This window comes from Solanum tuberosum, unplaced genomic scaffold (assembly GCF_000226075.1).
Source record: "Solanum tuberosum cultivar DM 1-3 516 R44 unplaced genomic scaffold, SolTub_3.0 scf00030, whole genome shotgun sequence".
NCBI lineage: Eukaryota > Viridiplantae > Streptophyta > Magnoliopsida > Solanales > Solanaceae > Solanum > Solanum tuberosum.
In genome coordinates, this window is record NW_006238956.1 from 1,954,063 (window position 1) to 1,968,154 (window position 14,092).

At 36.5% G+C, this 14,092-nt stretch overlaps 1 protein-coding gene across 1 annotated transcript; it reads right to left on the reverse strand.

Annotated features, from left to right (window-relative positions):
* Positions 1-421: 421 nt before the first annotated feature.
* On the reverse strand, positions 422-13,876 carry LOC102593743 (alpha-ketoglutarate-dependent dioxygenase alkB homolog 6). The gene is made up of 7 exons (XM_006341822.2): positions 13,599-13,876; positions 13,441-13,501; positions 13,015-13,053; positions 2,031-2,143; positions 1,276-1,528; positions 888-934; positions 422-780 (listed from the first exon to the last, which is right to left on the reverse strand). Exons 1-7 carry the CDS (start codon positions 13,704-13,706, stop codon positions 616-618), a joined length of 786 nt encoding a protein of 261 aa, XP_006341884.1. The 5' UTR covers positions 13,707-13,876; the 3' UTR covers positions 422-615.
* Positions 13,877-14,092: the final 216 nt, after the last annotated feature.

Consider the following 14,092-nt stretch of genomic DNA (forward strand, 5'->3'; position numbering starts at 1 on the left):
GGCTTGAACGAACAACCTTTAAGGTTGGAAAGTAAGGGATGCTTACCATTACAGCAACTCCCTCGTGTCACATTACAAGTACATTAATAACAGCAAAACAGAAAAAAAAAAAAAAACTGCTTTTCCTTGAAAAAGGTTATCGGGTTAAGTGTTACCTCACTCAACCTGGGTTGCTGGGCATGTGTGTTTGTTGGCGGATAACTAAAACAACAAATTTTACTTCTGGCTATTAAAGAAGTGTTTGTCTGGCTACTGTTCATAAAGGTACAAATACCATCAAGTTCTCCATAGTTCTGAAGGTAATAAAACCTAAAGTTTCCCTGCACAAGGTTAGACAGCAAGTCCAACAAAAAGTTCTTGAAGGAAAATGAAACAAGAAAGGATCTCCGAGAACAAATACATGGTTATAACTATGCACAGATTAAGAAAAGGAATAGATTACTCTAGCTATGCTACGTTTAAATTGTTAAATCATGGAGTTTTTCCAGTACAATAGCTGTCGTACATCAATCATACAAATATTACAAAACTGCAGGGGTGGGTATAAGTCTCCTGGACTCAATTCTCTACTCACCCTGTTTTGCATCTATTGACTTGTTTCTTTTATGTATGAAACTAGAACTTAAAAATACTTTTATAAACCTTTGTTACTACTCGACAGGTCAAAGAAACTCTGCTATTAGCCCTGCAAATGACAGTGTCATCACTATCAAGTCCTTTCACTGAACCTGACGAGTGCTGAACTACTCCATGATTCTGAACATTTGTTACATTTACAGCCTGGAAAGGTAGTGCATACAATTAGACAAAGACTCTACGTACTCATTTTACAGAAAGTGTTATCAAGCATAACTCCACTACACACTCGGGAATACTTTTCATCTTACCCCGTTACATCCGTGCACCTCAGAATCTTTTATGCCATGCAAGTAGTCTGGAACAACAAGAAACATCAAAAATACTAACTTAGTAACAAATATGTGTAACTAATTGAGACATCTTTACAAATGCCAACAGAGATTAATAGAGGTGAATCATGGATTTTGAAAATAAAGATGTGGGAGTTTATTGACAAGTTATGTTGCATTTGGACCACTTTGGAGGTTTGGCAAATCAAACAATCAGAAGATCGGAGGGAAGGGGGGGAAGAGGGGGGCCCTTTATTTCACTAGAAATGGAAGTTAAAATTTCAAGGACAATATTGACACTATATTCAAGGTACTCTGATATTAATTGAGTGGTTCTGTTGAAACCACCCCTAACAGAAAGTTTTACCTGAGTACACCATATCTTTGAATATCAACAAACTGCGAGGCATTAATATGATAGAAAAGGGATGGAAGTTATCTAGCCATTCACAAGAATTCATCACAGCAGCCTCCTGGTCAGAAATTTTGTCCTCAGCACTGTTTCCATGTGCACCAACAGGGCAGCTCAAATTAGGATGTGGAGTGAAATCAATAACTACAGGAGATCCAAGAGAAAGAATTGCCACTACTGGATAATAAGCTGGTCCGTCTTGATGCGGCTGCAGTGGAGGCGTTCTTTGTCAGCAAAATTAATGTATTGTTGACCAAAGTCAAGGAAATCAATCCTGATTCACTATTTAGAAGCTATTATTCTGTTTATAAGGCTATAACCAAAATCTAGCAGTTTCAATCTAAGTTGCTCGGGACTTTCCAAAAATGTTGCCGCACATGTGTCGGATCCTTCAAAAATACAGTATTTTAGGAAGATCCAACATGCACCCGTCCACATTTTTGAAGAGTCTGAGCAACATAGGTTTCAATACAGACCTCCTAGTTATGAAACCAGAACTAACATGATTAAACATGTAACTTTATATATAAGAAAAGACAGCTGCATGTCAAAGTGTTCAAAGCTTTGTGAGGAATTAGGAGTTACAAAACTAAAGAGATAAATTTGCGAACACATATTTGAGATAAAAGTAGAAAATGGGGGAAAAGGAAGAAAGAAGAATAAGCAGCAAATGAAATGAGCAACACAGCTTGCTTGTGTTCAGAACAAACCATTATTCCTTGGTTAGGAAGGTATTCATTGATAAGCACATGATTAATTGATGATGGAAATAACCCCGATTTCTCATTTATTCTCTCTGTAATTCTAGTTAACCAAGGAGGCACTGCAAATAAGAAAGGAAAAGTGGTATAATAAGTTCACTAATAACTCCGAAGATTTCAGAGTACAAATTTCTCAACATAAACAGCACCTTTTTTATAGATAGTTTGGACTGGAAATGGTCACAGATGCCATCTTGAACTAATTTTTGCATCTTTCAAGTTCCCTTTTAATACTTTATTCGTGTGCCCATCGTTTTTTTCTTGTGGAGGCAGAGGGACTGCTTCATTCCAAAGCAAGCAGTAAAGCATACAAGGTTTGAGTACATTTTAGGACCATCTGTTTGAGTATTTACGTATCATTGTATGATTTAGGACTTCCTTAGGTTCTGATGTTTTTACACTTGTTGGTATGTTTGGGTTGGGACCCGAGGGGCTAGGGGGTGCTTTGGCATCACTTGGGGACAGTTGGAATTGCAAATTTCTCTAGTGCAGATGCTTTCTTCGTGACCGGGCAACACCATTTCAATAGCCATTTTTACACTAGTTTGGGGATTTGGAGCTCGTGCATGGGATTTGAATTGACGGAGTTTTGAGCTAAGATTCAAGGCATGACCTCCCTACGTTAAACCCAATGATATACTTGATCTATATGTGATTTGAACTGCAAAATCATGAATTCTGAGAGGCTAAAATTAGGTATTTGAGACCTAGACCTAGGAATGTAAAATTGATGATTTGGCCTATCAATTGATATCAAAATAGGATTTTTGATTATAAAATTGGATTCCATAGCTAATGGATTTTGGATTTTGAACCACCAATCCGAGGGGTGATTTTGAATAGACCAATGGTTGACTTTTACCCCGGGTGTTAAAAATTATGGGATTAGTTCCCGTAGGAAAATTTGGACATGTTGTTCATGATTTTGAATAGATTGAGGACAACTGAGATCATTTGAGAAAACTTTGGACATTCAAGTGAAGGGAAGTTCGCCATTTTCAAGACAAGTGAGACTTTAACTATTAGTTTGCTTGCTTTCAATAAAAGAATGACTTACACTTTAGCTCTTGGTTTCCTTACTTTTCAATAAAAGAGTGACTTATGTGTCATTTACATGCAATTAAAACTATCTAGAGTGTGTAGGGGGTGATCATAAACTAGGTTAGCCAGTTTTTTTTTAAAAGTATAAAGTAGAGACCGTGAGGTCCAACATATGCATCTATGTGATATTGATATCTTCAACAGTTAATTGTTTTATTTTTGTGATACCTGCTTAGCTTATCAGGATGCATTATCACACCACTACTAGCAGACATAGCCTGGGCACGATGATGTTAGAAGGTCAGTTAGAAGTTTGAGATATACTGAGTAAGACATGTGGTTGATGCACCATGTCAGGGGGGTAGACAGGTCAAATAGGTACCAACGCATCGATGATGGGTAAGATATGTGATTGATGCACCATGCCAGGCAGGTCAGATAGGCAACCTATGCCCAAAAACAATATAATAGCTTTAATATTTTAGCAGACTAGTAATAGCAAGATTATTCTATGTGATTATGTTCATGATATTATTATATTTGCATAACTATGCTGATTTCTATACCTACAATGTCTTTGTTGATAGTACAGTACTACAATTTTTCTATAGTCATGTCCTAGAGGTAAGATAAGAGTGCTCTTGTTATTTTGTGCAAGACTCAGAAAGAATGGTCAAGTAGTGGATCTCTGAGTTTTAGTCCATATAATACTAGGCCTGCTTAGAGCTTAAATGAGCCGCCACTAGTCTGTGGAGGTCTTATTCAGCCAGTATCGTTTATTATTCAAAATGGGTAGACAAATGCCCTTAAACTATGTAAAATTGAACAAAAATGCCCTCACTAATAGTTTGGTCTAAAACTACTTTTGTTATCATTGGTTTGGTCCAAAACTGCATTTATAGTTACTTAATGGGTCAAAGTACCCTTTTTCTAAATAAATATACTATTTCTCGTCTTTTTAAGCACATTCTTTTACTAATAATATTTTGTTTATTGGCAAATGCTTATCCTACTTTAACTCGGAAAAGTTTAAGAAATAAAAATATTTCCTATTTTATTAGGATTTTTTAATTGTTGTCTAATTGAACATTTATGATGCGGTAATATGATCTTATATAGATGACATATATTATCAGTTAAAAAAGTACATAGTTATTTTATTTTAATTGATAAATGAAATTAAGAGGAAAATATTATTACTTCCTACATATTTATTAGTAAAAGTGATTTTAAAAGAAAAAAATAAGAATAGTGCTCTTTAAAAGTAATGTTTTTATTATGAAGAGATTTTAAAAAGAAAATGAAACATATATTTGTTAGGAAAAGGACATTTTTGGACCAAACTATTGATGGCAGGGGCGCTTTTAGACCAAACTATGAACTGAAGGCATTTTTGTTCAATTTCAAATAGTTAAAGGGCATTTTTGACACTTTTCAGTTTATCATTTAGGGTGTGTTTGGTATGAAGGAAAATGTTTTCTTGAAAAACATATGGATTTATGACTTATTTTCTCATGTTTGGTTGGTGATTAGAAAATATTTTTTAGTGTTTGGTTTGTGAATAAAAAACATTTTTAAGAAAATATCTTTTTTGTTACTAGAGGGTAGAAAGTAATTTTTGACCCAGAAATCAATCTCGATAATCGATCTAGGACATGGGTCTGACATGCAAACTAGAACACAACCCCGATGACAGATCTGAAATTCGACCCTGAGATCTGACCAAGGACCTGACCCCGACTTTCGACACAAGATTCGACATTCGAATTTCACAAGATTCGACATTTGAATTAACACTGGATATCCCACCCAGGACCTAACACCCGAACTTGAAGTTTTTGGTTGGGGGAGGGGCTGGTTTGGGGGTAGGGGGCGGTGAGTAGGGATAAAATAAAATGATTTTTTTAAAAACAAGAAATTTTTAAATTGTTTTTTTTTAATGGGGAGGATCGGGGTACGGGGTAGGGTAAGAAAAATAATTGTAATTTGAGGTTGGAGGAAAATTTTGGAAAATGTTTTCCTTAATTTTTGAAGGGAAGTCATTTTCCTTAAATTTGAGGAAAATAAGTTGATTTGGAAAATATTTTCCAGAACATTTAAGCCAACCAAACATAAAAAAATTGGAAAATGTACCAAACACACCCTTAATATTGACTTTTTTTGGATAGGTAGAAGTTTTATGGTACCAAGATGGTACAGGACCAAGTACAAGACAAAGCTAGAGCATCTCCACAGTCATACTACATTTTCCCCGTAACAATCCAAATACTGGTCCATACTATCTAGAGTACTTCTTTAACACCAAAAAAAAAAGTTCTTGATACATTTGTTTTTTACTCTAGCAATCTACAGTCTCTTCTCCTCAAAGCATGTCTTCCTTTCCAGCCAAACATCCATAATATGCAAATGTGAATAGTCCTACATATCTGTTCAAACTTCTTTTATGAGTTTGCCAAACATCCAACAGACTGTTGATCTTCCATGGTATTACCAGACACACCCAATAATATTCAGAAAAAAGTGCCCAGCATTGTCTTGAGAAATTATAATGTAGGAATAAATGTTCAACTGTTTTCTGCTCCTTGTTTAAAAAAGAAACATCTGATGCACATGTGGCAGCCTCTCCTTAATTTGTAGGTTATTCTGGGCCAAAGCAGGCTACTTTCATAGGTGCATTGGTTCACCAGATCATCTTCCAGGGTCAATTAGGAATCCCCTGACAAATCATCTGTAAAAACAGTTTATAACTATTGACTGAAAATAATATATCCCTTCTAATGACCCAAACTAAAATATCTGCTTTGAATCGATCAATTAAGTTTCAGTTAGGTTGTTCTATCAGTTGACTGAAACATTCCAATTCCCAATCATTCAAGTTTCTCCTTTAAGTAATAAGTCAGCCTGAGTTTGGATAGAAATATATTATGTGACCCTCTCTATTCAAAGCAAATCGGGGAATGTGCTCTTAAAATTTTCATCTCCACTCCAAGAATCTATCCAGAATTTAATTCTAGCATCATTGCCAACCTCCAGCCTTGTATGTTGTAAGAACTCATCCCATTCTTCACTTGCTTTCCTCTAGATTCCCCCAAATTATTTCATTTAACATTTTTGCCAAATTTCCTCCCTTACCCTACCACCCCCCCACCCCCCAAATACTATTATCTTCATAGCCATTTAAAAAGTAGGCTTCTATTCTGCATCTTCAGATTCCTCACTCCCAAACCCCCCTGATATATTATCTCCAGTAACCACCGGCCACTTTACCAAATGAGTTCTCCTTTTGTTTGTATTCCCATCTTATAGAAACTGTCTTCTAATGGAATCCAATTTATTTACAACTGCTACATGCATTAAATAGGGACATTGTATATGTTGGTATCCTATCCAAGACACTGTTGATTAAGATAAGCCTCCAGCAAGAGATAAGTAATGCTTTTCCAAGGTGTCAAACTTCATTTTATACCTTTTTGATGCAAGGGAAACCCGCAGCCGCTCCGCTCCTATTCAATAGCTCGCAAACCATACAGGAGAGGTAACCCCCACTAGGCTAGCCCGGTGAGACGAGCTCGACCCAAAAGGCAAACCCCCCTTGCTTTCGCTAGCAAAGGGTTTCTAACTTGAAACCTCCAACATGGAAGTCCCAAGCCCAAACCACTTGCCAGATGATTTGTCCTTTCTCTTCACCCCTAATAGAAGCCCCAAATAAATAGTGGGAAATTTATCTACTTCACAGCCCAGAATGTCTGCAACCTCTTCAACACAGTCGTCACCATTAATACTAAAAATGATACTCTTAGGCCAGTAACTGCCTCAAAGCACAAAAGGACCCCTCTCAAATACAAAATTTGATCTCTATCAGCCTCATAGAATAAAAGAGAATCATCTGCATAAAAGATATGATTAAGCATCATACCTTTCTGATCATTTCTGCCTATCTTTAGACCCCTTAACCAACCCAAGTTTTCAGTTTCCTTAACATTGTACTGAGAATTTCCATTACTAGAACAAATAGATAAGGAGACAAGGGAAACCCGGTCTCAGGCCTCAATAAGAGTAGAAAAAACCTTAAGGGTCACCATTAATTAAGATGACAAATCTCACAGTTGATATGCGAAATCTGATCCATCTATCCATTTCTCACCAAAGTTCATCAGCCTCGAAGATTCAACAATGCCAATTGACATGGTCTTATACTTTTTCTAAATCCATCTTACAGGTCACCCACGTTTCTTCCTTCTCATCAAATTTTCAAGGCTTTCATAAGTTACCATTGCAGCGTCAGTAATTTGACTCATTTGATAAAAGCATTTTGATTAGGAGAAATAAAATTACCGATAACTCTCTTTAGTCTTTCTGCCAGTAGCTTGAATATTGAGTTTTCTTTCGATCTATGTCTGATACTTTGTACTCAAATACTAATAGCTCCATGACTTGTCTCTTTTCTTTGGGTAATATGGGTTTCTTCACTGCACTATATCAGATATTGTATTCTGCATTTATGTTATGCTAGACTGTTGTTATATCTCTTCTATCATATTTATTTCACTATTATGAGCATATATTGTTAGAGGGTTCACCAGAAAATGGTAATGACTTGTAGGGTGCCCTGTCACGTCTAAGTCCTCAATTTGAGTTGTGACGAACTTCATATCAAATCCTAGCATCTCAAATTCCTTGGAGTGAGCAGTATCTAGTAGTCCTATTTTTTTTTATTTTTTTTTTTTGAGAAAGTTATTTGTGGATCCTTAGAGCTCTGTATCTATAAACAGGAGGCTACACGAGCTTTTTAAGAAAAGTTTTCCTTCTTTCTGATTGCTATCGTGCTATAGCATTGATTAAGGAAATAATCCTTCTCTTCTTTCTTGAATAGATGGTTAGGAAACGTTCATTCGCATCTGCCAGGCAAGGGGATGCAGTGCACCAGCAACACGTGGTACAGTAGGGGCAGAGCCTGGTCACGAGGACGGCTCCTACACAGTCAGCAATCAGGGATAGAGGTGGACCCCCAAACACTAGACAGGCACCATTGAGCTTCCAGCAAAAGGAGATTTCCAGGACATGAATTGGGGAGTCTCAGTTGCAGTACACTAGAGTTATCAGTGAGGGGACAGTATCAGAGTTAGAGATTATTATTCCGCATCTAGATGGGATAGTGCCTCCAGCTACTCAACATACACAGGATACAGTGGGTGGACAGATTCCAGCAATCCATCTACTCATACACCAGCGCAACAGTTTGCACCAGGCTTACAGACCCCATTGCCAGCACTTGTGTTAGCTCCACAGCCAATAGCAGCGGCTCAACATATAGTTAACCCAGTTAAGGTAGTTTGGGTCACAAGTTCGAGAGAGAGATTTACAAAGGAGATCGAGGCTTACCTATGTTTCAGACCACCAGATTTGATGCTTTACAAACTTCTAGGTCCACACAAGTGTATGGAGAATAATAAAAGGTTTATGATCCTCTTTCAAAATAAATACCAGTATCAAAGTGGCAAATGGAAGAACATCTTTTTGAAAAGATAACTAGCTCGGTATAGAGGTCTTTAAAGATCCTGTTTCCAGATATCTTAAGTTTAAGTCAGCAACAAGATTAAATTCAGCTTTTGGGGTTGGCACTTGAATTTTAGAAGACTGCTACATAATTGGGAAATAAAAGAGTTGAAGAGTTTATCTCTGTGCTAGAGAAATTCAAAGGCTTTGAGGAAAAAGAGGACAAGCTGGTAGGCTGAAGCACAGGAAAGATGTATACACAGTCAATCATCTTATGATGATCTATTCCACACTAGTCAACAACCTACATCGTGTCCCTGGAAACACATGGAAAGTTAAAAATTCCATACAAGGTACACTCCCCCTCTCGATTATGTGACACTTCTTTACTTTTAGTCCGCACTAAAAAGTAAGACACCTTTCTATCTTTAGTAACAATTTAACGTCAAACTTCACATTTTTACCCTTAATGAGATGATTTATAGCCACACAAATATCTATGGCTTAATTTAGACCATATGTTTCAAGAGTTTTCCTTTCATGCTTAAACTGTGTCAAGTCATACACCATCACATAAATTGGGACAGAGGCAGTAGCTTTTTTTCTTTGGTTGGTAGCTTAAGGATCCTGCCTGACTCAAGAAAACTTGAAGGGAAGGGAATATCAGCTATGCTCAAAATGCTATCTTTGTAGACAGGAGTCGGAAAGCAACAGCCAACTGTTTATTCACTGTGTAATCACTTACCAGCTTTAGCAAATTTTCTTAAGCACGAAAGGCATTAGACGGACAATGCCAAGGCTGACTAGTGAATTATTGGCATGTTGGAGCAGCTTGGGCAGAGCTACCAAACAAAAGAAGAGATGGAAATAAAACTTGCACGCATATGGTGAACCAGTTGGACGGAAATAAATCTAAGATGTTATGAAAATAGATTCAGTTCCACCCAGAAGATACAGTTGAATTGTGTCTTACTTTTTCATTTTTTGATGTAAAGAAATATTCACAGATGATTCTGCATCTGGATAGAAGTTTTAGAATCTTTGTAGAAATCCTTTTAAGTAGTATCAAGGATACACTGATTTTGCTGTCACTTTGTTCAGTAAATATGGCAACCAGTACTGCCTTTATGCTGAAGTTTTATAATTATTAGATAATCTTTGACTGAGGAAGAGTTTGGCTGAAAGAGAAGGTTCAACATGCCAAAGAGTTGAGTTCAAAAGTGAATTTGGAGCAGACAGTCAAGGTTTAACAGGTCTTTATTCTATATAATATTAAATAATTAACAAAAATTGTTTACATTACTAGGATATTAAATTGAGAGCCAAATGGAATGTAAAGACATCTCCATCGCAAAGATGAATAGTTAGCTATTACAAATACCATAAATGATTAGACGAATACAATGGACTTATAACCTGTTCATCATATAGAATAACATCTACTACAAAGGGATAAAAAAGCCACTAAATTCAATAATGAAACAGATACCTCAGGGTCCCCTTTTGGGATGTTCAAATGGAACAAGAAAATAAATCTCCAAGAAAATGAGTTGCCTTTTCACCAAAATATTAAGTAGCAGACTCATGAACAAAAAAGAGTAGCTCAGTTGGTTAGAGCGTGTGCACAAGGTCGAAGATTCAACCCCTTCCTCTAGCGTGTATCCTATATTCTGGCATTCGATTGGAGACTAAAAAATGGTGTCCCTGGACACCTTTTCAAACTAGACACAGAAAAGGCTTTTGACAAACTCAACTGGCAGTACTTGATCTCTATTTTGAGGCAAAAGGGTTTTGGAGATAGGTGGATCAGATGGATCAGGTTCTCCTTTTCTACTGTTAAATACTCTGTTTTGGTTAACAGGAGCCCAGTTGGATTCTTTTCTCCCAAGAGAGGAATAAGGCAAGGGGCCCTTAGTCCCCCTTCCTTCTCATTTTAGCAATGGAGGGACTTAGCAGGATGCTTGACAACGCTGAAGAACTTAATTGGTTGCAGGGTTTTGATGTGGGCTGCAGAACTGGTCAATTAACCTCTGTATCACACTTATTGTTTGCTGATGCAACTCTTATATTTTGTGGAGAGGTCACAGGTTCAATATCTCAATATCACCTTAATGCTCTTTGAGGATCTCTCTGGTCTCCATATCAACATGTTTAAGAGTGTTAACTATCTGGTGTATGGTTAATGGGTTGGAAGAAATGACATAGCAAATGTGTTGCAAAACAGGGACTTCCCCAACTACCTACCCAATTGGGGTCTAGCTACAGATCTGTTGAGGTATGGAATAGGGTGGTTGAAAAGTCTGAGAAAAGGCTGGCCACCATGCAACAACAATATCTCTCTCTCTCTTGGAGGCAGAATTACTTTGATTAACAGAGCGTTAGATAGCTTTCCGACTTATGTCATGTCTTTATTCCCTGCACCAGATGAAATATTGCAGAAGCTTGATAGCATTAGGTGCTTATTCTTATGGGATGGCAATAACGAGTCCCACAAGCTTCACTTGGCGAAATGAGATAAGGTTACTATTCAAAAATCACTAGGTGGATTAGGAGTGAAGGACCTAGCATCCCATACCAAAAGCATGCTCTTGAAATGACATAGGAGGTATAATCAAGAGGGCATGGGACTTTGGAAATAAGTGGTCCAAGCTAAATATGGACATGATAGCCATTGGGTTACCAACACTAGTAGATAACCTCATGGTTGTGGATTGTGGAAAGAAATCAGGAAATTGTGGACTGACTTCACTTCTAAAACAACTGTACATATAGGCAATAGAACCATATCCTCTTCTGGAAAGACCCTTGGCTTGGTCAGAATCTATTGAAAGAGCTCTACCCTATGATATTCTCTATTGCCTCCAATCCCGATTCCACTGTTTCACAAAATTGGGAGGGGCATACTTGGTGCCCTAGACTAAAACGGAACTTTTCCACTGTTTCGCAAAATTGAGAGGGGAATACTTGGTGCCCTAGACTGAGAAGGAACCAGAATGATTAGAAGTTTGAAGAACTTGCAACACTTATGGAAGATTACAGTCTACTGCTGTCAACCCCCTGAAAAATGACATGCTCAAATGGGGTAACAGCATGGATGGTACATACTCTGTCAAAGTTGGGTTAACCTTACTCCTTTGTATAACCCTGAATAATACTTGGGTTTTGTTAGCTCTCTTGTATTATGATGGGTTTTATTTTTGCCCTTTCTAGAACTGACTATCCCTACTTTTGTAAATCTTGCATCCTCTAGATGTTTGTTATTAACACACCTCTTACATCATAAAAAAATTAGCACAACTCTACCGAACTGCACCAAATTCATGCGTAGAAGTTACACCAACTCACCCCACTAGGCTTAGACACAACGCATTAGCCCTATGCACAATGTGTCATGGGCAATCCAGGGAAAATATTCACTAAGGGACTTTCTGGTCAATATTATGGGTTTTCTAAAGGTAAAACTATAAAACATTAATCTTTTGGGCATATGATTTATCAATCTTTTGAAGGTTCTTTTGGATTCTATTGTTGTAATGAATTGGACGCTACTACAGTTTCATCTTCTCTTAATCTCCTAGACTTCTATGTTTTCCTTTGATAATCTTGTGGTTGTTTTTATGGCCATATTGAAACGAGATTGATAAAACATAGTACTCTATATAGCCTATTGCTTTTATGCACATGCCTTCTCAATAGCAGAAAACTTGAAAAATATAAAAGAAATTTCTTGTTGGATACAAACGACCTAACAAACTATAAGGTCACGAGGTTTGGTCTAGAAAACATACAGCTTTGAACCTACAAGCTATATAAGAAATCCATCATCCAATCCAAGGTCAAATTTCGAAACAGTACGCTCATATCCCTCTTTGGAGTACCACAATGCTCTCTTTGCTTTATCTACTCTCACACGTTTCGTCATCTTCCCTCTTACACTACGAATGTTTCCTCCCTAATTTAATGCTCTCTTTGGTCAAGTGTTCAGAAATTTCAATACTCAAGTTATGATTTTTGATGCCTATAGAAATTACAAATTTCAACTTTTTGTAGGATACGAAATGTACAGAAGTGTCGTGTTGTACTCCTGTGTGCTATAGGCATATCTCAATATTGAAGTTTGTAGTTTAATATGGCCTAAATGCTTCATAGCTATGAAATGTTAAACCTACTGAAGTATCACACTCCAAATAATTTGCATGTCATTCACAAATTAAGCGAACATATGCTTGAAAATTGTATAATGTCAGTAAATGGAAGTTAATGAAAGTGGTTGTGGCAACCTGCACAATTTATTAGGTTTGTTCAACTTTGATAAGCAAAACTGATAACCCCAAAATTTGAATTGAATTCAAATGTTAATAGTGAGACAAGAGAAAAGGGTTGAATGTGTACGTACAGTCTTGAGCTATAAGCCCTTTTTCATGCACAACGCCTCCTGCCATGGGATACCAATACAAACCAAACAAAAGAATTAAGGGGTCGTTTGGTAGAGTGTATAAGAATAATGTTGAATATGATGTATTAGTAATGCATGCATTAGTAATGCTTGCATTAGTTATGCTTGCATTATTTCTTATACATTGTTTGGTTTGATGTATTGGAAATAGCAAGCCTTGTATAAAGACTATTAAAAAATATTTGTTTACAAAAATACCCCACATTATTATTATTATAATTAATATTATTATAATTATTCTTATTATAATTAAGCATGCGTTATTTTTCCTAATACACTCTACCAAACGACCTCTAAGTCTGAATAGCATTTTTTTTTTCAAATGAGGAATAACTAGAGCATATTAAAAAAAAAAAAAAAACATACCCCAGTTTTGCAATCTCCTGTTTGTCAAGGATTTCCATTTAGAAATTGGCGCATCGTATACCTACAACACAAAAAAGAAAGAAGTAAACAATAAAGATTTGGGAAGAAAATGAAAAAGAGAAAAGGATAAAGTGGTTGAGTAAAGAGAGGATTTTTACAGTTTTCAATAAGTGGTCGTGTTCCGACTCAGTAATAAAGTCTGGAATGTAGAACACAGTGGGTACAGACCCAACTCTAAACTCGTCCAGAGTTTTTGACATTTCCATTTTTTTTTCTGCTATAGATATAGAAGATGACCCCAAGTATCAGAGAAATCCCAAGCCAAAAACCTGTCAATTTCACAAATACTCCTACTTCGATCCACTTTAAATTGATCAGAGATGCTAATTAAACTAGATAAATTGTGTCATTTGGGGGTTAATTTCATCAAATATTCGTTACCCCTTTTTTTCTTTTTTTCTTGGTTACCAAGGTCACATATTATCTTCTCTATATATTAGGGGTAGTTTGGAATGAGGTATAAAAATAAATAGTGATGGGATAAGAAAAAAGTGATGGAATAAATTTTTTGTATTTTGTTTAATTGTCATGGGATAACTTATTCCACAATTTATATCATAGTGATGGGATAAGTTATCTCATATATATGGTG

Bases quoted from the DNA above. Each gene is read 5' to 3' on its own strand.
- LOC102593743 (XM_006341822.2), bottom strand. From the start codon at position 13,706: ATGGAAATGTCAAAAACTCTGGACGAGTTTAGAGTTGGGTCTGTACCC. The intron at 13,054-13,440 runs GTATGTTTTTTT...ATCCCATGGCAG, and splicing joins CAGGAGATTGCAAAACTGGG to GAGGCGTTGTGCATGAAAAA. The intron at 781-887 runs GTAAGATGAAAA...CTACCTTTCCAG, and splicing joins AGGTGCACGGATGTAACGGG to GCTGTAAATGTAACAAATGT.